The sequence below is a fragment of the Ailuropoda melanoleuca genome, chromosome 6 (assembly GCF_002007445.2).
Source record: "Ailuropoda melanoleuca isolate Jingjing chromosome 6, ASM200744v2, whole genome shotgun sequence".
Lineage (NCBI taxonomy): Eukaryota > Metazoa > Chordata > Mammalia > Carnivora > Ursidae > Ailuropoda > Ailuropoda melanoleuca.
Genome location: NC_048223.1, coordinates 105,035,985 through 105,058,323, shown reverse-complemented (window position 1 = coordinate 105,058,323; position 22,339 = coordinate 105,035,985). Strand labels below are relative to the sequence as shown.

The window sequence follows — 22,339 nt, the reverse complement described above, 5'->3', positions numbered from 1 at the left end:
GTTTTTGAATCATTTTTATCTTCTCAATAGCCTCTGCGTTATTAATTGAGCATTTAAATTTTTATTTCATTTTTCATAGTTGTTCATAATGATTAAAAAATAAAATCAATATACAGTGCAAATGAACTCTCTTCTTCCCCAAATCTTATAGTTTCTGCGAGCTTTATTGATGAAAGAGGGAGGCTGAAAGATGCACTCATTCACAGGTTCCGGTATGAGATAGAACACAGCCTGTCCTCTGCTGTGCTGGATTTTCAAAGTCACCAAATATATGGCTTCTGTAACCAAGTGCCATACATCTGCACCTACCTTCTTCCTGAACAAGTATGCCAAAACTTAAGTATGCTATTATTTATCTTAGAAATCAAGATTGACACATTGTATTAATTAGACATAATCCGTGCTTTAACACTATAGTCCAGTTAATAAATGGCTTTATTATAGTAACATAATATTCTTGAATTAGATATATTATTAGCATTGTTTTTTAATCCATCATACATACCTTTGAGCACAGTCATACTTGTGCTACATACATCCTACTTGTTAGATAAACATGCAGGTAATACTATTATTTTAGTGCCTTTAAAAACAACATAGCCTTAGAACATCTATTCCACAGGTGTCAGGTGTCAATGGTTTTCCATGGAAATTTGGACCTGAGCCATATGCAAAATTGCACAAAATAGATAAACTGTGTTTCCGCCATCCTTGCATTACACTCATTTCAAGCATCTGTCGTATAATATCATTCCTGCTACACACACTGGCCCAGATTATCTACTACCCTTCCTTGTAAACCCTCCTCTCCCAGGGTGGTCAATGTCAGCAAGGTATGAGACATAGAGATTCCAAGAAAGAAGAAGTATTTGTGGCAAGGAGAATTCAAGGAAAGCTTCACGGAGGAATTAATATTTGACCTGGCTTTTGAATAATAGGTCAGACTTAGACATGGAGAAATACTGTGTACAATCTTGGCAGGGGGTAGGAGTTGCTGAGGTAGGGGACAGGTTGATAGGAATGGAGTGGGGAAGGGCATTCCAGACAAAATCATGGCATGTGTAGGGTCTTGGAGGTGGAAGTACATGAGGGAATACTGACTTAGGTAATTGGACTTGAGCATGGGGGTATGTGAAAAAGTAAAAAATAAAGATTGTCAGGGGCGCCTGGGTGGCTCAGTCGGTTAAGCCTTTGCCTTCGGCTCAGGTTATGATCTGGGGGTGCTGGGATCAAGCCCCGTGTAGGGCTCCCTGCTCAGCGGGGAGTCTGCTTGTTCCTCTCACTCTGCCCCTCCACCCTGCTCGTGCGTGTGCTCTCTCTCTTCCAAATAAATAAAAAAAATATTTTTAAAAAAATAAAAATTGTTGGTGTAGGCTGGGATCTTTCATGGTAGCTAATGTATGAAGACTTCTCTTAGTTGGTTAGAAAAAACTTTAATTTGCGGGGCGCCTGGGTGGCACAGCGGTTAAGCATCTGCCTTCGGCTCAGGGCGTGATCCCAGCGTTCTGGGATCGAGCCCCACATCAGGCTCCTCCGCTATGAGCCTGCTTCTTCCTCTCCCACTCGCCCTGCTTGTGTTCCCTCTCTCGCTGGCTGTCTCTATCTCTGTCAAATAAATAAATAAAATCTTTAAAAAAAAAAAAAGAAAAAGAAAAAACTTTAATTTGCAAACAGAGGTGAAAATGTGGTGCAAGAAATGGGGTATATCAGGTTTATTTCCATTGACAGTGTTTGCAGATTTGATTCTGACCATATGTGCGCAAGTGCAAGCTCTAAGGTGCTGCTCCCCTGATCTTTTCTATAATGGGGTCTTGTTCTTTGATCGGCAGGAACACAGTGGTATTTGCGTGCTTAAGCCACACCAAAAAGTGCAAAGCAAACACTATGGGCCTGGAATGCTCTCTCTGTCTCCACATGGGTTGTGGCTCATAACAATAGCTAAAGGTGGAATTCTGTGCATCCGAGATGTTCGTACTTTGGTAAGCTACACCCCCTTTTTTTTTTTTAATCTTGGTATGTATATCTTGATCTCATATAAGGAACAAAAAGCCCTTAGGGAAGGAATTGGGCTTCTTTCTTAGGTAAATTAATTCATAACTTATTTACCACTGATGGTAGTATTGAGTTAAACATTTTACAGGTGTTTTCATGTACTGAGGTTTGAGTTTCCAAGGGAGGAAACACCAGCCAGTAGACCAAGATCTGCCAATAAAGAGCGTGGGACAGGGATACTGTAGGTGAGCTGCGGCCCAGCTCCATCGCCACGTAGTTTCGCGTCTTGGATACTCACTGAGCTTCACTGAGCTTCAGATGCTCATCTGTATTATTGGGGGAACCTTCCATACTCTCACCCCATGGGATTCTGATGAGAGCCAGGGAGAGGGTATATGCAAAACTGCCTTGGAAATAGTGAATTGCTGTGCAAACCTAGGGATTATTACTCCTGTCTCCCTGGCCTGGAGCGACTCTGGGCTGGTTGCTGCTGCCCCCTTCCCCCACCCAGTTCTTTTGAGTGGCGCTAGAAGAGCATAAGGGAGAGGGTGTAGCCCTTACTGAATCTTCCCTCATCACTTGCAGACCTCAACATCCCCAATAGTGCTACCATTTCTGATTTCCATTGAGAAAGTAAAAATAGTTTCTTCTCACCCAAATGTGGAGGATCCTTTTCTAGGTTTTAAGGCCACGTTGTACTGGTTATCAGTATACTTTAATGAGGTCAGTGATTCTTATCCCACACACCTGGAGCCTTGCAACCACCTACATGACACACTCCTGCAGGGCCACAGATGAACTGGGCCATGGTGTGTACACCTGGCTCTCCTTGTTCATCTGTGTAAGAAACCATATTTGAACTACAACTGGGCAAAACTGATACTGTCATTATACAGGAAAACTCTTGAATCCTTTAGAGATTATTTTGAAGTTGACAGTTTGCAAACTTTGCTACATTGTCTCTTATTCAAATGATTTATAATAGATGTCACTGCTGATGGTGGCCTGAAAGTTCTTCTGGGTGATTCTGTGCAAAGCGCCTCATATCTGAGGTTATTCATGGCAGCGCTGTTTGTAAAAGCAACCTAATAACTATCAGGGGAGGACTGGATAAATAAATAATGCTATATAAACAATACATAAAGAAAATATATATTATGCAGAATGAGAACATATTTATGCCACAATATGATAAGAACCTCAAGATCTGCTTTTAAGAAGGAAAAGCAAAGTGCATAATATGTTAGGTTACAATTTATGTTTAAAATTATGTCCACATAAACATTTGTTCATATGCATTTAAAAACCTCTGAAGGGACATTAAAAGTATTAATTGGCTGATAGGCTTTGGGAGGTGGTTGGGGAATGGAGACAGGAAGGAGATTTCACTGCATACTCTTATAGTTTTTGAATCTTGAACCATTTGAATGCCTTGCCTATTCAAAAAGGTAAATTAAAAGAAAAATCATGGTTGAGAACCAGTGTGACACAGAAATCCCAGTTTTTAGTCAAGGAACTTAAACTGTTGCCCTGTGTAACAAATCAGTGATGGGTTTTCTTTGGCTTCTACTTGAACTGGCTTAGCATCCTCCATGTGGGGCATGTTACCCTCCATTCTCTNACATAAACATTTGTTCATATGCATTTAAAAACCTCTGAAGGGACATTAAAAGTATTAATTGGCTGATAGGCTTTGGGAGGTGGTTGGGGAATGGAGACAGGAAGGAGATTTCACTGCATACTCTTATAGTTTTTGAATCTTGAACCATTTGAATGCCTTGCCTATTCAAAAAGGTAAATTAAAAGAAAAATCATGGTTGAGAACCAGTGTGACACAGAAATCCCAGTTTTTAGTCAAGGAACTTAAACTGTTGCCCTGTGTAACAAATCAGTGATGGGTTTTCTTTGGCTTCTACTTGAACTGGCTTAGCATCCTTCATGTGGGGCATGTTACCCTCCGTTCTCCACAGTGCCTATTGCCCTCTCTCAGCCACTCATCACACATAAATGAAACCTACCTGACTCTTGAAGGCACCTGAGTCTGCCGTTTCTGCTCACTGACTTTGACCCTCCCCTAACTTGTAGCCGTCAGCAAGTTGCTTCTGTGTGTCTGGTTTTCCTATTACAAATTGGTGATAACAATCTCTCTCCTTCCATGCTACACAAATGAGAAAATAAACCAGTATTGGTGAATATGTTTTGAACTCGGGATTTTCAGTACTATGTATTACTAAGACACTACTTCCATGCCAAATAAAATGTTGTTAACAAATACAAAAAGATTTACCTNATTACAAATTGGTGATAACAATCTCTCTCCTTCCATGCTACACAAATGAGAAAATAAACCAGTATTGGTGAACATGTTTTGAACTCAGGATTTTCAGTACTATGTATTACTAAGACACTACTTCCATGCCAAATAAAATGTTGTTAACAACTTACCCGCAAGCAAAAGTGCATGTGACCCTCTTAGAAAAACCATGTGGTAGAATTGCATTTGTAATTTCTGCACTTTGTTCCTAAAACTATTGAGGAAACGTTTGTTCGAAGTCGGAGTCATTCTCACCAGGGATGTGGGATTCAATCAGTGAAAATTTCAATGGATGGACAAAACATTCTGGTGAATGGGAGAGATGATGGCACCCTTGTTTACCTAAGATGGAGGTAGGTACAGTGTACAGTAAGCAACTTCATGTGGTATAGTGTTTTAAAATAAAGACTTTGTGACTATTTATGTATAGCAAGGCCACCATAACAGGAGGCAACTGCCATTGAAAACATTATTATACTCACAGATCCAAGAGAAGGGGATTTGCCAAGCTATGTGGCAGGGCCACGTGGGAAAGCCCCTAGGTGCGTAAGTAGGCAGAGGGAACAAAGGAAACATGGGCAAAAGCCTTATTTTGGTTTCCATGAGAAAGAGCAGGCAGGTTTAGCACTGGCTAGTTGGGATCATTTCAGCAGGTTCTGGGGCATGGGTGCTGGCCCTGGTTGTCTGGTACTTGGCCCAGGGGTTATTAAGACAGGGAAATAGTAGCCCTGTGTTGGAAGTGGATTGATTGTTTTACATTTGAGAGGTGGCTCCAGGGTGAGTGGTTTCCTGTCTGTAGGACAGGAAACATTGGCAGGTCTTGAAAGGGGCAGTCCCTCCAGGGTCAGCAAGGCCCCAGATGTCAAAGCATCAAAAGACAAAAAATAACAAGACATAATTAGTACATATGAGGTGATCAGTCCTCCCCTTCATAACACCTGTTGAAGGAGTACAAGGAATGAGGACAATCCTGAAGAGTAGATAATTTTTCAAACTCCTGTTCATCCCTTAAAAACCTGACATAGATTTGTATGCATGTGCACACACATGTAGATATACTTCCCTAGTTAAACTTTGCTTAGACAATATTAAATTATTTAGGCTTTGCTTAGATTAAAATTAAAATTCTAAAAAAATACTACTCAAGCAAATAAATGATGACCAAGGGATAGAGAGCCTGAAGGTGACAGCCTGGACTTTTTGTGTTGCCTTGTTTGGTCTGTCGATGGATATCATTTGTTAATGTGCAACTTATTTCTGCAAAAATAATATCTTGCAGTGCTTCCTGTGATTAAAACAGTAACAAAACATGGCCTTTCCCAGTGACATTGTGAAACTGTTCAATATTTGTAAATGTTAAATATATGTAAATGGAGATTTTATGTCATAACAATTTTGGTAGTCACTTACTTCAGAGACTCTTGAACACGGCATCATCATGCCCATTCTATGAATGGAATCTGAGTAAAATATTAGCTTGTATCTCATATGTGAGTCCTAACACATCCCATACAGTGAGTGAACAAACAGCGTCTCCGGCAACGGCGGACAAGTGCTGGAACCCTCTTTATAGAAGTGAGGTCATTTCCATCCGCGGGTAGTTAATCACGTGAACTTCGGACGCAAAACAAAGTTGATTTTGAAACCTTGGTCCAGGACTTAACTTGTGACCTTAGGCACCTAATAATACCCTCTCTAAATTGTCTATAACAATGTTACTCAAGGTGGGTTCTGCAGCAACTGTAAGCTTGTTAGAAATGCTTATTTTTGGTCCTTATCCAAACTTTCTGAATCAGAATCTCTGTGGGTGGGGCCCGGGAATCTGTTCTTAACACACCCGCATCCACGCAATGCTGATGTGCCTAAAGTTTGAGACGCCCTGGTATATTGCATGGAAGTGACGCTTCCCTCAATANTTTGAGATGCCCTGGTATATTGCATGGAAGTGATGCTTCCCTCAATGGCAGGTGGGGGTTGTGAGAACCAAATATGACAATGTGATTATGTATGTGAAGCAAAGCAATGCCTAGTATGTTCTAAGGCTCCACCGGAACAGTGGCTTTTCTGTGCGGTGGCCAAGGCAGGTGGGTACAGAGGACATGTAGGATCCAGGGACAGAGTGAGGAAAGGTCACCTCAGAGAGGTCAAGAGGACTGTCGTGTCTGGGAGCCTATGGAAGGGCTCACCTCTAAGAAGTAGAGTCCTAATAACTACAGGGCACTGTGGAGAATTAACCCCATATTTCTTTTTGTAGAAATGGTTAGGTATCTGGAAATAATGCTGCTAAAATGTGACTTTTTAAAATTGTGATTTTGTAGCTCGTTTCTTTTCTTTTTTATTAATATAGGCGGCTTGGAGGAAACCTAGCCAGTGACATTATCCATTATTGCCAGAAACTTTTAATTTCTCTGAGCAACACCATGGATAAGGAGAATGATTATTTAAGTATACAACAAGGAGAGTCCTTGAATTTGGAATCAAAATCTGAACACACAGTTGAGTTCCAATATAGTGTTTGTCCTTCTTTCCTCCCTCCCTCCCTTCCTTCCTTCCCCTCTTCCCTCCACCTACTCTCTCTTCCTTTCTAAATCAGATACCAGTTTTCAGTAGAAAGGAAGAATGGATGGAGCAGAAGAGCAATGGGATTTTTTTTTTTTTTATTTAACTGTAAAGACCCCAAGAAGGAGGAAAAGACTGAGATCCTAAGTACGAATGGCAGGGCTGGGCTTGATAGGCAGGAGCAAAGAGTGATTTGGTGAATGTGTGACCTGTCTGATCATTTTTGCTTTCTCAGAGAAAAGTGTGGCTGATATAAGGACAGACTGGTAGGAAGTAAATTATTAAAATATTACATCTTGGGTAGGCAAAATTTTTGGTATTTTAAAAATGCAACAAGTGTAAAGAGATTCAAAGCAATTATATATGAAGTAGAGTGGGAGGAAAATAATTTTAATTTTAAGAAAATGTCTGTCTGTCTTCTCCTAAGATAAATGAGAATATGAAGCCAAGCACTGATTCATCACAAGAGGAATTAGTCCAAGTTGATAATATAAAGGAAATTCCCTGGATACAACAAAAAAGCCAAGAGGTATTTATAAAACATGGAAGAGGTTTGAAGTAATGCTCTGTAAGCGTGCCAAATAGATTAGTTTCCTATGAAAACCCATTGGAAAGTTAGAAAGTAGAACGAGATACTACTTGGCAGAGCATTACATCATACAAGTGTAAACTTTCCTGAAAGCAAACACCTTAATCTAGCCCAGCCTTTTAAATGAAGTTATTAGCTTTAGGAACAGTAGCTAAGCTAAAATGAAACAGCACAAATGTGTCTAGGGGAAGCCAAAGTGAAGAATAATCAGATACTTCATGTTGGAGTCAATGTTGGGGGATGCTGCAAAGTTGATTTAAAGAAAATGGGTGGGCCAGGAACAGGAGAAAGGACATGGTGGCTTCAGATGTGCAGGAAAGTGACAAAGCTAGCAGCTTTGTGTCTCTATTTACCTTGTTAGTCTCACTCAAGTTCCCAATAAAATAGCAGACTGGTTTCCTTTGCCAGCTATTCTCTATTTAATTTTTTAAAATTATTTATCTTCTTTCTGTTGGCCTTCTAAATGACATCACTTGCAAGTTGCTTCGAGGGTCCCTGACAGAGCAGCAGTGGACTTAAGCTAGGCTCTGCAGTGTGGTATTCCATGTACACTTTGTGGTATTCCATGTAAAGACATTATTAGTCTTTACAAAATTGTTTCCAGAGAAGTGCTACCTATGTATCTATGTACCTCTGTGTGCAGGTATCTACCTATCATATAACTATCATTTCTCTTGCTTGTTTAAGTGATACACTTGTTCCATTTCAGGCCATCAAAAATGAGGTGAAACTGTTTTCCAAGAAAAGGAAAGAGATAAAAACAGGAATCAAAGCACTTGCTAAAACTGTAAGTGTTGTGATTTCATAAACGAATACTGGCCCTCAGTCTAAAATTTCTTTTTGAGCTTTATTTTATCCAACACAGCATGAGGAGCTGTACCCTTTTGCCCTCTGCCAGTAAGCTCGGTTTTCTGAGGTGCTGTAACATGGTGGTATTTGTACCAGACCACGCTATGTATGAACAGTGGTTTTCTTTTCGGTCTTCCTGACACTGGGTCTTACTTCTTTTTTTAGTACTTATTTTTATCAAAGTTATATGTTTACACCTTTACAGGTTAAATAATGAGTTATATAATTAAAAATGTTTTTAAAGCAACACTTGCTGTACTTTTCTTCACTATGATTCCTGTATGCCCGAGGTAAATGTTTTCAATTCTTTTAGCTTTTTTGTTTGAATATTTACCTCTTTCTAACTGGTCTTTGTTACTGTTTTTTCTTGTTATTTCTATTTTGACGCTAACTGTGGGCTTCCTGGTATGGAAGATGAGTATTTAGGTTCTTTTACACCCCATCACTACAACATACACATAAATCCATACTCAGCATGCGCACCATTATAGTTACGTAAATATACTTCATAGCTGAGCCACATGTTATGTTATGATTACATTTCCATTTTTATAATCATATTTTTCCTGGAATTAATAATTGCCTTTGTTTTGGATTAAGCCTTTCTATGTATCTATTACCGATTCAGACTCTCAAAATGCTAAAAACTTCTCAATTCAGTCAAACACCTGAGGTAGTCACACCGTCAGTGGTTGGTTGGTTTGTTTTTAGGACCTTCTTTTCCATCTTCCAGCTCTAGTCTAAGGAACTAGGAACTCCTCTTATCTATCCATCTGGGAAATCCTCTCACCTGCCCCCTGAGTTGGAGCCCCTCTTTCCATGCATTTTTCTTTGTTTTCTTGACATACATCTTCCAGTAGCTTCCTAAGCAGGACTGCTGTGTTGTTCTGTGCTTGCGGACCTCATTGACCAGGTAGCCGTGCTTCTGGCATGCCGTTTACATGTAAGGCAGTGTGCATGGTGCCTGCCCCCTTAGACTCGTACAATGCTTGGGCTCTGTTCTTGGGAAAGGGCATGTGGCAGGGATATTTTTGAAACTCGGTTTTTCTTAAAATGTCTTTATCCCACTGCCACACTCATTTGATAGCTTGCCTCAGTGTTCCTTGGTTTCCCCTCGGAATTTTGAAGGCTTGCTCCATCATCTTCTAGCTCTCAGTGTTTGCGTTAGAGAATCCAATACCTTTCTGATTCCCATTTCTTTCTAAGTAACCAGATTTTGTCTCTGCAAACTTATAGAATCCTGAATCCCAACTGTTAGGAAATTTCACAGTTGTGCATCTGGATAGATTTGATGGATGCTGATACATTCCCCACCCTTTTCCACCCTGTTCTCAGCCCCAAGAGGCTGGCCTTTGTGGTGGTGTCTTGCCTCTCGCTTCTGGTTGGGCATAGTCAGTGAGTGGCCTCCGTGGGAGATCAGAGGTCAGAGTCTTTATTCCTCCAGTGACCTCTTTGTGGTATTATGATTTGGCAGTGACAGCCAGCCCTTTCCTATAGCTACAGATCTCTCCAGCTTCTGGTAACCGCTCCCCACCCTTGCCCTTCACACATAGGAGTGGTGATCGGTGTCTGTGGTTGCTAGCTTGAGATGCTTTATTATGCCTTGCTGGTTTCCTTTACCCTGACGAGACTTTTGTAAAAGTCCCTCTCCCCAGTTATCCCTTTTGAGTGTGTCACCTATTTTGCACCAGGACCCTAGTTTGTTTGCTATTTTTTGTCTTTCTCATGTGCTAGACATTGGTGAGCACTTTCAATAAAAAAAACCTTTGTCCTTCAGTTCTGGGAAATGTCCTCAGATTTTTCTTTGGGAATTTCCTCCCCTTTGTTTGATTTTCCTTATTACTAATTAGGTTGAATATCTTCTCATAACTCTAAAAGACCTTCCTCTTCTGTGAATTCCTTGTTCATATCCTTTGCCTATTTTTATATCAGGTTGTTGGTCTTTTTCCTTTTGATTGTAGAGTTCTTTATTTTTATTTTTAATTTATATTTGTGGTAATTAGGGCTAATTAAGCTGTGACGATAACTAAACTCCAAAAATATGGTGGCATTGGGATTGGAAATTTATTTCAGGTCATTAGCTGCTCTGTTCCATGCAGTTGTTCAGAGATGCAGGTGGCAGAGAGTCTGCTGGCTTCCGCACCTGGCTTCTGAGGTTGCCTTGCTTGAGCTTGTCACAGTCAGCTGGGAGGGGGAAAGAGCATAGAGGTGTCCAAGGAGAAAAACCGAGAGCTGGCTTTATTATTAGGTTGAGCTACGTGAAATCACAGTTTCATATGTTTCAACCCAATATACTACAGATATTTTTGTCTTGTGTCTTAACTTTTATAATATGCCTTTTAAAATGCAGAATGTATAAATATTGATCTAAATGTATTGATATTTATTTAGAGCTTTTTGTTCTGATTTTAAAAGGTCTTCCAGAGTCTCACATACTTTTCTTCTAATACTCCTTTATTTCACCTGTAATTTATTTTCATGAATGGTATGAGGTATGGATCAAATTTATTAATTTTCAAACACTGAGGCAAGCTATCAAATGAGTGTGGCAGTAGGATAAAGACATTTTAAGAAAAACCGAGTTTCAAAAATATCCCTGCCACATTTCTCAGTACTTTTTATTGACTATGTCACCCTTTCTCCAATGATTTGCAGTGCTTCCTCTGTCAATCCCTGGATTCCCACGTATACAGTATTGTTCCTGGACTCTCTATTCTGAAATTGAGGATTGATCATTTCCTAGGCCAATTCCAAACTATTTTGATAGGTATCTCTTTATAAAATATTTTTATACCTTGAAGGTAATTCTCCCTTTACTCTTCTTTTTCAAAAATAGTAAAGTGTTGGCCTTTTTTATGCACATTTATTTTTCTATTTGAATTTTAATATTGTCTTGTCAATCTCAAAGTAAAAACTCTGATTTGACTTGGAGAATACATTGTTTATCTTTGATTTGGGTAAGAATTTATTTGCTATCTCTGAGTTTACATATATATATATTTTATATGTTACATAAAATATATATTAAAATGTATAATAAAAATCTTTAAAAATTTTTTTATTTAAATTCAATTTAGTTAACACATAGTGTATTATTAGTTTCAGGGTAGAATTGAGTGATTCATCAGTTGCATCTAACACCCAGTGCTCATTACATCAAGTGCCCTCCTTAATACCCATCACCCAGTTACCCCATCCCTCCACTCACCTCCCATCCAGCCACCCTCAGTTTGTTTCCTACAGTTTCCTATAGTTAAGAGTTTGCTTCCCTCTCTGTTTTTATCTTGTTTTATATTTCTTTCCCTTCCCCTATGTTCAACTGTTTTGTTTCTTAATTTCCTGAGTGAAATCATATCATAATTGTCTTTCTCTAATTTTGCTTAGAATAATACCCCCTAGTTCCATCCATTTCATTGCAAATGGCAAGATTTCATTCTTTAGATGGCTGAGTAGTATTCCATTGTATATATATACCACATCTTCTTTATCAATTAAATGTCAATGGACATCTGGGCCCTTTCCATAGCTTGGCTATTGTGGACATTGCTGCTAAAAACGTTGGGGCGCATGTGCCCCTTGGAATAACTATTTTTGCATCCTTTGGATAAATATGTAGAAATGCGATTGCTGGGTTGTAGGGTAGTTCTATTTTTAACTTCTTAAGGAAGCTCCATACTGTTTTCCACAGTGTCTGTACCAGTTTGCATTCTCCAACAGTGTAAGAGGTTTCCCCTTTCTTCACATCCTCACCAACACCTGTTGTTTCCTGAGTTGTTAAATTTTAGCCATCCTGACTGGTGTGAAGTGGTATCTCATTGTGCTTTTGATTTGTATTTCCCTGACTAAGTGATGTTGAGCGTTTTTTCATGTCTGCCATTTGTATGTCTTCTTTGGAGAAATGTCTATTCATGAATTCTGCCCATTTCTCGACATTTGTTTTTTGGGTGTTGAGTTTGATAAGTTCTTTATAGATTTTGGATACTAGCCTTTTATCTGATAAGACATTTGCAAATATCTTCTCCCATTCTGTCGGTTGTCTTTTGGTTTTGTCGACTGTTTCCTTTGCTGTGGAAAAGCTTTTTATCTTGATAAAGTCCAAATAGTTCATTTTAGCCTATGTTTCCCTTGTCTTTGGAGACACGTCTAGCAAGAAATTCTAGCCGAGGTCACAGGGGTTGCTGTGTTGTCCTCTAGGATTTTGATGGATTCCTGTCTTACATTTAGGTCTTTCATCCATTTTGAGTTTATTTTTGTATATGGTGTAATAAAGTGGTCCAGTTACATTCTTCTACATGTGGCTGTCCAATTTTGCCAACACCATTTGTTGAAGAGATGGTCTTTTTTCCATTGGATAGTCTTTCCTGCCTTGTACAAGATTAGTTGACTATAGAGCTGAGGATCCATTTATGGGTTCTCTATTCTGTTCCATTGATCTATGTGTCTGCTTTTGTGCCAGTACCGTACTGTCTTGATGATGACAGCTTTGTAATACAGCTTGAAGTCCAGAATTGTGATACCTCCAGCTTTGGTTTTCTTTTTCAACATTACTTTGGCTATTTAGGGTCTTTTCTGGTTCCATACAAATTTTAGGATTGTTTGTTCCATCTCAGTGAAAAGTGCTGGTGGTATTTTGATAGGGATTGAATTGAATGTGTAGATTGCTTTGGGAAGCGTAGACATTTTAACAATATTTATTCTTCTAATCCGTGAGCATGGGAAGCCATCCGGCCCTGGACTCTTGTTTATTGGGAGATTTTTAATTATTGCTTCAATTTGCTTGCTGGTTATGGGTTTGTTCAAGTTTTCTATTTCTTCCTGTTTCAGTTTTGGTAGTTTATATGTTTTTAGGAATGTATCCATTTCATCTAGATTGCCTAATCTGTTGACATATAATTGCTCATAATATTCTCTTATAATTATTCAGATTTCTTCCGTGTTGGTTGTGATCTCTCCTTGTTCATTCATGATTTTTTTTATTTGGGTCCTTTCTCTTTTCTTTTTGATAAGTCTGGCTAGGGGTTTAACAATCTTATTAATTCTTTCCAAGAACCAGCTCCTAGTTTCATTGATCTATTCTACTGTTTGTTTGTTTTAATTTCTACATCATTGATTTCTGCTCTTATCTTTATTATTTCTCTTCTCCTGCTGGATTTAGGCTTTATTTGCTGTTCTTTTTCTAGCTCTTTTGGGTATAAGGTTAGGTTTTGTATTTGAGGCTTTTCTTGCTTCTTGAGAAAGGCTTGTATTGCTATATGCTTCCCTCTTAGGGCTGCCTTTGCTGCATCTGAAAGGTTTTGAACTGTCATGTTTTCATTTTCATTTGCTTCTGTGTATTTTTTAAATTCTTCTTTAATTTCCTGACTGACCCATTCATTCCTTAGTAGGGTGTTCTTTAACCTCCATGTATTTGTGGTCCTTCCAAATTTCTTCTTGTGGTTGACTTCAAGTTTCATAGCATTGTGGTCTGAAAATATGCATGGTATGATCTCAGTCTTTTTGTACCAGTTAAAACTGATTTGTGACCCAGTATGTGATCTATTCTGGAGAATGTTCCATGTGCACTCGAGAAGAATGTGTATTCTGCTGCTTTGGGATGAACTGCTCTGAAGATATCTGTTAAGTCCATCTGGTCCAGTGTGTCATTTAGAACCCTGGTTTCCCTGTTGACCTTCTGCTTAAATGATCTGTCCATTGCTGTGAGTGAGGTGAAAGTCCTCTACTATTGTATTATCATCAATAAGTTTCTTTAATTTTTTTATTATTTGGTTTATATATTTGGCTGCTCCCAAGTTAGGGAGCTATTGTAGGGAACAATTGTAAATATTTACAATTGTTAGATTTCTTGTTGGATAGACCCCTTTATTAGGATATAGTGTCCTTCTCCATCTCTTATTACAGTCTTTGCTTTAAAATCTGTTTGTTATAAGGATGGCTACTTCAGCTTTCTTTTAATGTCCATTAGCATGGTAAATTGCTCTCCACCCCCTCACTTTCAATCTGGAGGTGTCTTTGGGTCCAAAATGAGTCTCTTATAAGCACATATTGATGGGTCTTGTTTTTTTAATCCATTCTGATACCCTATGCCTTTTGCTTGGAGCGTTTAGTCCATTTACATTAAGCATAATTATTGAAAGATATGATTTTAGTGCCATTGTATTACCTGTAAAGTTGCTAATCCTGTAGATTGTCTCTGTTCCTTTCTAGTCTTTGTTACTTTTTGACTCTCTCTCTTCTCAAAGGGTCCCCTTTAATATTTCTTACAGGACTGGTTTAGTGTTCACAAATTCCTTTAGTTTTTGTTTGTCTTGTAAACGCATTATCTCTTCTATTCTAAATGAGAGCCTTGTGGATAAAGTATTCTTGGCTGCATATTTTCCCCGTTTAGCATGTTGAATATATCATGCTAGCCCTTTCTGGCCTGTCAGGTCTCTGTGGACAGGTCTGCTGCCAGCCATATGTGCCTACCCTTATAGGTTAAGGACCTCTTGTCCCAAGCTGTTTTCAGGATTTTCTCGTTATCTTTGTAAATTGAAAACTTCACTATAATGTGTTGAGGTATTGACCTTTTTTTTTTTTTTTCTAATTTGGGTTGATTTTGAAGAGTGTTCTCTGTGCTTCTTGGACTTGAATGCCTGTTTCCTTCTCCAGATTAGGAAAGTTCTCAGCTATAATTTGTTCAAATAAACCTTCTGCCGCTTTTTCCTGTTCCTTAACTTCTGAGACTCCTGTAATATGGATATTATCTCACTTATGGAATCACTGAGTTTTCTTCGCTCTTCTTTTCAGCTTCATTATTTTCCATAATTTTATCTTCTGTATCATTGATTCGCTCTTCTGATTTGTTCATCCTCATTTTTATGGCCTCCACTTGAGATTGCATTCAGTTACAACATTTTTAATTTCAGCCTGACTAGATTTTAGTTCTTTTATTTTTTCAGTAAGGGATTCTCTAGTGTCTTCTATGTTTTTTTCAAGCCCAGCTAGTATCCTTACAGTTATTGTTCTAAATTCTAGTTCAGATGTTTTACTTATACCTGCATTGATTAAGTCTCTGGCCATGATTTCTTCCTATTCTTTCTTTTGGGGTGAATTCCTCCATCTTCCACAGTTTGTTTTTCTGGTTTGTAGATGTGCAGCTTCCTTCTCCAAGACTTCTGATCGATTTCATGGGTGTTCAGAATGGTCCAATTTTTATCTATCTGTGTTCCAGTGAGGAATCAGGCTTAGGGTCACCCTACTAATCCACCATCTTACCACTCCCCCTATAATATAAATCTTATATATAATATGTATTACATAAATATAATATTTATATGTAAATAAATATATATCTATTCAATTAAAAATTGTTCAGTGAAGTTTTACAGTCTAAAAGTGACTTTGTATAATTTTCTTATTAGGTTTATTTTAGATATTTTATAGTTTTTTTTGCTTTTGTGAATGGAATATTTTTGTATTACATTTTCTAATTGGTTACTACTAATATATATGAATGTTACTGATTTTATCTTTTATATCTGATCACCTTGCTGAATTCTCTTTTTAGTTCTCTTCTTTTGTCAATTGTTTCTCTTGGATTGTCTAGGCAAACTATCATATCTTCTGAAAATCATATCTCTTATCAATTTGTATACTTCATTTTTTTTTCTTGTCTTATGCCAAGGGCTTCTAATATAATAGTGGTCATGAGAGTGGATGGACATGCTTGTCTTCTTCCTGACCTTACTGGGAAAGTTTCTAACTTTTAAGTGTGATACTTGCCTCAGCATCTGTTAGATATGCTTTCACAAGTAAAATTCCTTTCTATCCCTTGTTACCTAAGAGTTTTTATTGTGAATTTTATTGTGAAGTTTATCAAGTACCCTGTGTTCCTCCAATAGACATTGATAATTTTACACCGGATTCCATTTGCTAATATTTTATTTAGGATTTTTGTATCTCTATTATATTGTTTTCTTGTACTTTCTTTGTCCAATTATATCAGGGTTATACTAGGCTTAACAAGTGACTTGAGTAGTTTTCTATTTTTTTCCCGCATGCTTTGGAACAGTTTATATAAAGTGCAAATTCTCTCTCTCTCTTTTTTTAATATTTGGTTAAAAAAATGGAAAACTCACACACTGTCTGTGCCTGATTTCTATAACAGGAGTTGATTCTTTTCTTTGTTTCAAGTTTTTCTACAGTCATTAGTCTTGTCAAGTTTTCTATTTCTTTTCAAGTATAGATTTGATATTTTATATTTTCTTAGAATATTGTCTGTCTCATCTAGACTTTAAAATAAATAAATGTATATAATATTCTAATTGCAAGTCTTTTCTGATTTTTCAATTATAGCTCTCTACTCCTAATTGTATATTTATGCCTTTTATCTTTTTTATCACACTTTATAATAGCATTTCTCTTTTATTAATATGGTACAGTTTTTATTGACTTGACTCTTATGATAAGAGAACATTATATATAATTTTATACCTATATGTTTGACTATTTTAGGGTTTTATCAATTGAGAATTTTATTTGTTCTTCCCTACTTCCATCAGGTTTATTTGTCCTCATTTTGTTACTTTTTTGAGTTGAAAACTTGGTTTATTTCCTATTGTTTTTCAATGTGTGAAAGGCTATAAATATACCTCTGAGTACCACTTTGAGTATATTGCATTGATTTTGATAAGTAACTTTCTCATCTTCCCTTAGTTGTAAACATTTGTAATTCCATTTTGAACACATCAACCAAAGGGTTTCCTAGAAGAGTGTATGCATCTGTCTGTTTTCATTTTTCATATTGCCTTGTATATTATTATAGATTGTTTTGTATATCTTTCTTTTGCTAACTTTGAAGTTTATTTCACTGTGGCCAGTAAATAAAGCTTGTTAAGATTATCTTTGTAGCCTTGTATCCAGTCACTTTTTTAACTGTCGCATGTGCAGTTGTAAAGACTGTCTTATTCTCTGGGGGTTTTTTTGTGGGGGGGAGGCCTGATGTTCTTTAATTTCCTATTAGATCAGTCTAATTGTGTCAAGTTCTTTATATTCATATTTATGTTTTTGCTATTTGAACTGTTATTTTCTAGGATATGATTAGCAATTTGTCAATTTATCTTTGTATTTCTAGCAATATTTATGTTAGATGCCAAAATGTGCACAAGAGATCTCCTCAATAAATTATTCCTTTTATCCTTATGAAATAGCTATCTTTTTCTCTTTTGATGTTCTTAATCTACATTTGGTTTTTACATTATTTTTTGCTATATTTCTTTTTGCTATATTAATTTTTTTGCTATATATTTCACTTACTTATATACCTTTTTCCATTCCTTTATTTCCAACTTTCTTTTGTCTGCTAACCAATATACAGCTGGATTATTTTTTGTAAATTCTGTCTGAACTTTTTAATAGGTAAGTTTAGACACATTTATTATGATTATTGGTATGTTTAAAATTATTCCTGCCATTTTATTTTTGGTTTTCTATTTAACATATTTTCAACTTATTTCTTTTTCCCTCTTTCCTATCTTCTTGGATTGCTCATACTTTTTAAGTTATTTTTCTTTTTTTCTTTACTATTTTGGTAGTCATAATTCCATTTCTATTTAAAAAAAAATAACCCACATGCTTGACTTCCTATTTTTCTGCATCATCTGGTGCCTTCCTAGTCAGTGGAAGAGCACCGCAGCACAGACATCACCTGGAATCCTAATCCCATCCTGAATGTCCTGAATCAGAATCTGTTCTTTAACAAGACCCCCCAAGTGATTCGTTGGCACATTAAAGTTGAAGAAGCTCTGGTTTAGTGTATATCATACCATATTCACCCTCCAGATAAGACAAGATCTTCAGTGTGTTATTGTTACTTTTTATTTTTTCAGCTTCCACTGTTTCCCTCACCTTCTCTCAATGATACCATTTGGAATTATAGCTCTGAATTGCTAGTTTTTAAGACTCTTAAAAACATGTAAATCTTATTTAGACTTAAGTCTTTCTACCCAACTTCCTCTGGCAGTGGTACATCCTTAATAATCCTTTCAGAGGTGCGGGTATTGGTGAACTTTCTGAGCCCCTGACTGTCTATAAATTACTCTACATCAACTCTGCACTTGAATGATGGTTTAATGACTATAGAATTACAGATTCAAGGTTTTTCTTCCCCTGAAAAATTTGATCCAAAGCTATTGATCCAATGTATTCTTCCATCTAGTATTGCTAGGTGGGTCTTCTATTAGACAGATTCTTCTACTTGGCAATATTCTTTTCCCCTTCAGAAATGTTTTGGATTTGGTTCTTATGTTTCACAGTATTTCTGTGTCTAGACCTGGGCCTGATCCACACTGGTTATGCCCTTACACTCTTCAGAATTTATGCTGTATTATGTTTTTGAAAATTCTCCATTGTTATTTCTTTCAACAACTGTGGCCCTCATTCTCTTTATTCACTCCTTATGAAGTGTATTAGTTATAGGTCCTTCTAGTTGTGTCATACAAGTGCTTTCACTTTTCTTTCACACTTTCTTTTTATTTATTTTTTTGGTCATACCCAGCAGAATTCTTAACTGAGTCTTGCAGATCACTAATTATCTTCAGTTGTGTCCTTCTTGCTATTCAGCCCATCTATTGAATTTTTTTTTGTTCAAAAATCAAACTTTTAAGTTCTATAATCTCTTGATTCTTTTTATGAGACACAATATTTTGCATCCCTAGTTACTGTAAAATTCCACTCTTGTTTAATTAACTCTGTTTGTGTAACAAGTCTTCTGTTTATTGAATTTATTGTCTCTCTTTAATGGTCTTGTTGTTCCCCAACTATTAGTGGTCTATTATTATTACTGTTGTGTGCTTATCTTTAAAATTGACATGCCCCATTATAATTCCACTACACCAGTTGAACCTGCTTGGGAAGATATGTAGGAGATCTGACTTCAGCAAGTATTCTGATCTGTTTTCAGTAAAATGAAAAGGGGTGGCTGGTGTTGGGAAGTGGCTTGGCCACCTATCTTGTGGCAGGGGGAGATGTTCTGAATTCCTTCTAGCCACTGGCACACTCCTTGTCATTGCCTTATCTCTCCCACCCAAATGTTCATTCCAATTCCCTCCTCTTGGCAGCAAATACCCATGTTACTACTGCTGGGCCCCCAGGGAGTTTTATCAAGTGGCAGTACATATACGTGCAGGCTCTGTCCACTCCCTGTTTCTAATGTAGTACCCTCAACTAATCACTCTGCCAGTTACTTCCAGGTTACCCTATGCTCCTATATCTGGTATAGCTTCTACATTTTGTTAAGGATTGTCTTGTGGGCACTTGAGACTATCATATATCATTCAGAGCCATCTGATTTTCATCTTTCAGATGTTACAGTTTCCGTGGTACAGAAGGATCCTTTTTTCCTCTTAATTGTAGTAATGAACTTATCTATTTATTATACACTTCTTTCCTCTTAATTTTATGGATTGAGGCAGAAAAGGATGATTATAAAGCCCATTCTCAGTCAACCATTTTGAAATTCAAGTCTTCAATTTTTCTAGTATATTTTCTGATTTTTTTGTTTTTTTGTAAGAGCTCTTTATGTATTGAAGATATTAGTACTTTGTCATATATGTTACAATGTATATCCTTTGGCCCTGAGTTTTCTGAAGTTATAAACTTTTAAAGATAATTTTTTTAAAGATTTTATTTATTTGATGGAGAGAGACAGCGAGAGAGGGAACACAAGCAGGGGAAGTGGGAGAGGGAGAAGCAGGCTTCCTTGGGAGCCCAATGCAGGGCTCAATCCCAGGACCCCAGGATCATGGCCTGAGCTGAAGGCAGTTGCTTAACGACTGAACCACCCAGGCGCCCCTAAAGATACTTTTTTAAAGATAATTTTTATTTTATAAATGTTCAAAGATATATAAGAGGAGAGATGATAATAATAAATCCAATGGCCAATATTGTTTCATCTATACCCTCACCCACTATCCCCTCTCCTGATCATTTTGAAGTAAATCCCAGATATTATATCATTTCATCTTGAATTATTTAAGTATGTACCTCTAGAAGATAACTTTTTTTTTAATTTTTTTTTTAAGTAGGCTTCACACCCAGCATGGAGCCCAACATGGAGCTTGAGCTCACAACCATGAGATCAAGACCCGGGCTGAGATCAAGGGTCAGATGCTTAACTGACTGACCCACCCAGGCACCCCAAAATAAGAACTCTTAAAACCATCAGCACACCTAAATATCAATAATTCCTCAATTTCATTCAATGAAGTGATGAATTTACACATCTTTGTTGTTGTTTTTAGATGAATCAGATTTTAAGGGTTAAATCTGAAAACTTAAAAGACCACAATAAGCCCATAATCTAATGCTTTACTTGATAGTTACATTTAGATAAACAAAACATCTTTTTTTTTTACTGACTGCTATCTAAAGAGACTCAGAAAAGCATGTCTATAAAGTTTAATTCTTCACTTGTCATCACTCTTTCTTATTTGAAAATTCAGGTTCTGACTATGATGGAAGAAAATGAAGCAGTAGATAATATTGCAAAATTAGACCAAAAGGAATTTGGCCTAGATCTTGAAGAACTGGAAAGGCTTCATGATGAAAATAAGGAAGAAGTGAAAAAGGTACTGAAAAATCTAATTTAAGCACCATAAAGAAATATAATGAAAGAAGTAAAAAGAAAATGGGAAGGAGAACTTTTCAAGGATAATGCAAATAAAACAAAAAACCTAGTACATATAAATGCGATGAGTCAGAGAATTATTAAATTTGGGGGTTAGGGGAAAGAAGAGTGTCTAGGCCAGCCACACATCTGATGTCTGTCTTTCTTTCATGATATTTATTCCAACCATCATCCACCATATGTTTGAACATTTTTAGAAATCCTCTCAGCCACCTTATGCCAACTTTGGACCTTCTGGTTTAGTGAGCTTGCTTGCTTGCTTTTTCTTTCTTTTTTTTCTTTTTCTTTTTTTCCTTTCCTTACCTTTCCTTACCTTTCCTTTCCTTTCCTTTCCTTTCCTTTCCTTTCCTTTCCTTTCCTTTCCTTTCCTTTCCTTTCCTTTCCTTTCCATTCCATTCCATTCCATTCCATTCCATTCCATTCCATTCTTTTGGCTTCACACCCAGCATGGAGCCCAATGTGGGGCTTGAACTCACGCCGCCGCTGAGATCAACACCTGAGTTGAGATCAGGAGTTGGACACTTAACTGCCTGAGCCACCCAGATGCCACCAGCCCTTTCTTAATTACAATTAAAATCTTTCTCCCTTTATTCACTGATTTTTCTATGCTTTGAGCATCATCTACTCTATGGCCACTCTGAAAATAGAGAAGATTAGCAATTACCATGTCCCCAATGTATCTTCTGTCATCTATGCTAGCGATCCCAGGTCCTGTGGCCATGATATAACGTAGTTTCAATAGTTTCACCTTCATCACGCATTTTCCCTCTGGTTTCAGTATATTTGAGTATGGCATCCACAAAAGAATTCCAATTATTATCTATTTACACAGAATGTGCTTAAGCTACCTCTTTCTCAACCTGAATAGTACATTTAATTTTTTTGAGTATGCAAGTATAAAAACGGTTTTTTCTAAGCAAGAGAAGGAAATATGGTTGGATTCAAGGACATTGAAGTAGATTATAAGTGGGTAAACAATTATATCAAAAAGAGGCTGATAATTTGATGCTTCTAGCAGAGAGGCTCCAGAACTCTCTCCTGTTAAACATGTTAATGACTGAGGTAAAGATATAGAAATGAGACATATTTGTCAAGTTAGTGAATGATGTGAGGCTGAGGATGAAAGGAAATATATTGGATAACAGAATCAGGACCAAGAGGACCTTACTAGACTGATTCAAAGAAGTAAAAACTACCTGAGGGAGGTAAAATTCATCTGTCCGTTCATTCATTCTGCAACATTTATTGAACATCTATTACATGCCAGCACTATTGTTGGTGCTGGGAATACAATTACTGAGACAGATAGGTCCTCCCCACATGGGGCTAATCTGGGGGAGAAGACAGACCCTAAACAAATCTCTCTGTATTT

General features: G+C 37.2%; 1 protein-coding gene across 3 annotated transcripts in view; it reads left to right on the top strand.

Moving 5' to 3' along the window:
• CFAP43 (cilia and flagella associated protein 43) overlaps positions 1-22,339 on the top strand; it is a 101,864-nt gene that overhangs the window by 40,661 nt on the left and 38,864 nt on the right. For all 3 annotated transcript variants that reach the window (XM_034663242.1, XM_034663241.1, XM_034663240.1), the window contains 7 exons: positions 152-324; positions 1,830-1,979; positions 4,529-4,659; positions 6,654-6,801; positions 7,293-7,394; positions 8,164-8,241; positions 20,783-20,908. In XM_034663242.1, the coding sequence (XP_034519133.1) occupies positions 152-324; positions 1,830-1,979; positions 4,529-4,659; positions 6,654-6,801; positions 7,293-7,394; positions 8,164-8,241; positions 20,783-20,908 (908 nt within the window). The remainder of the gene's footprint in view (positions 1-151; positions 325-1,829; positions 1,980-4,528; positions 4,660-6,653; positions 6,802-7,292; positions 7,395-8,163; positions 8,242-20,782; positions 20,909-22,339) is intronic.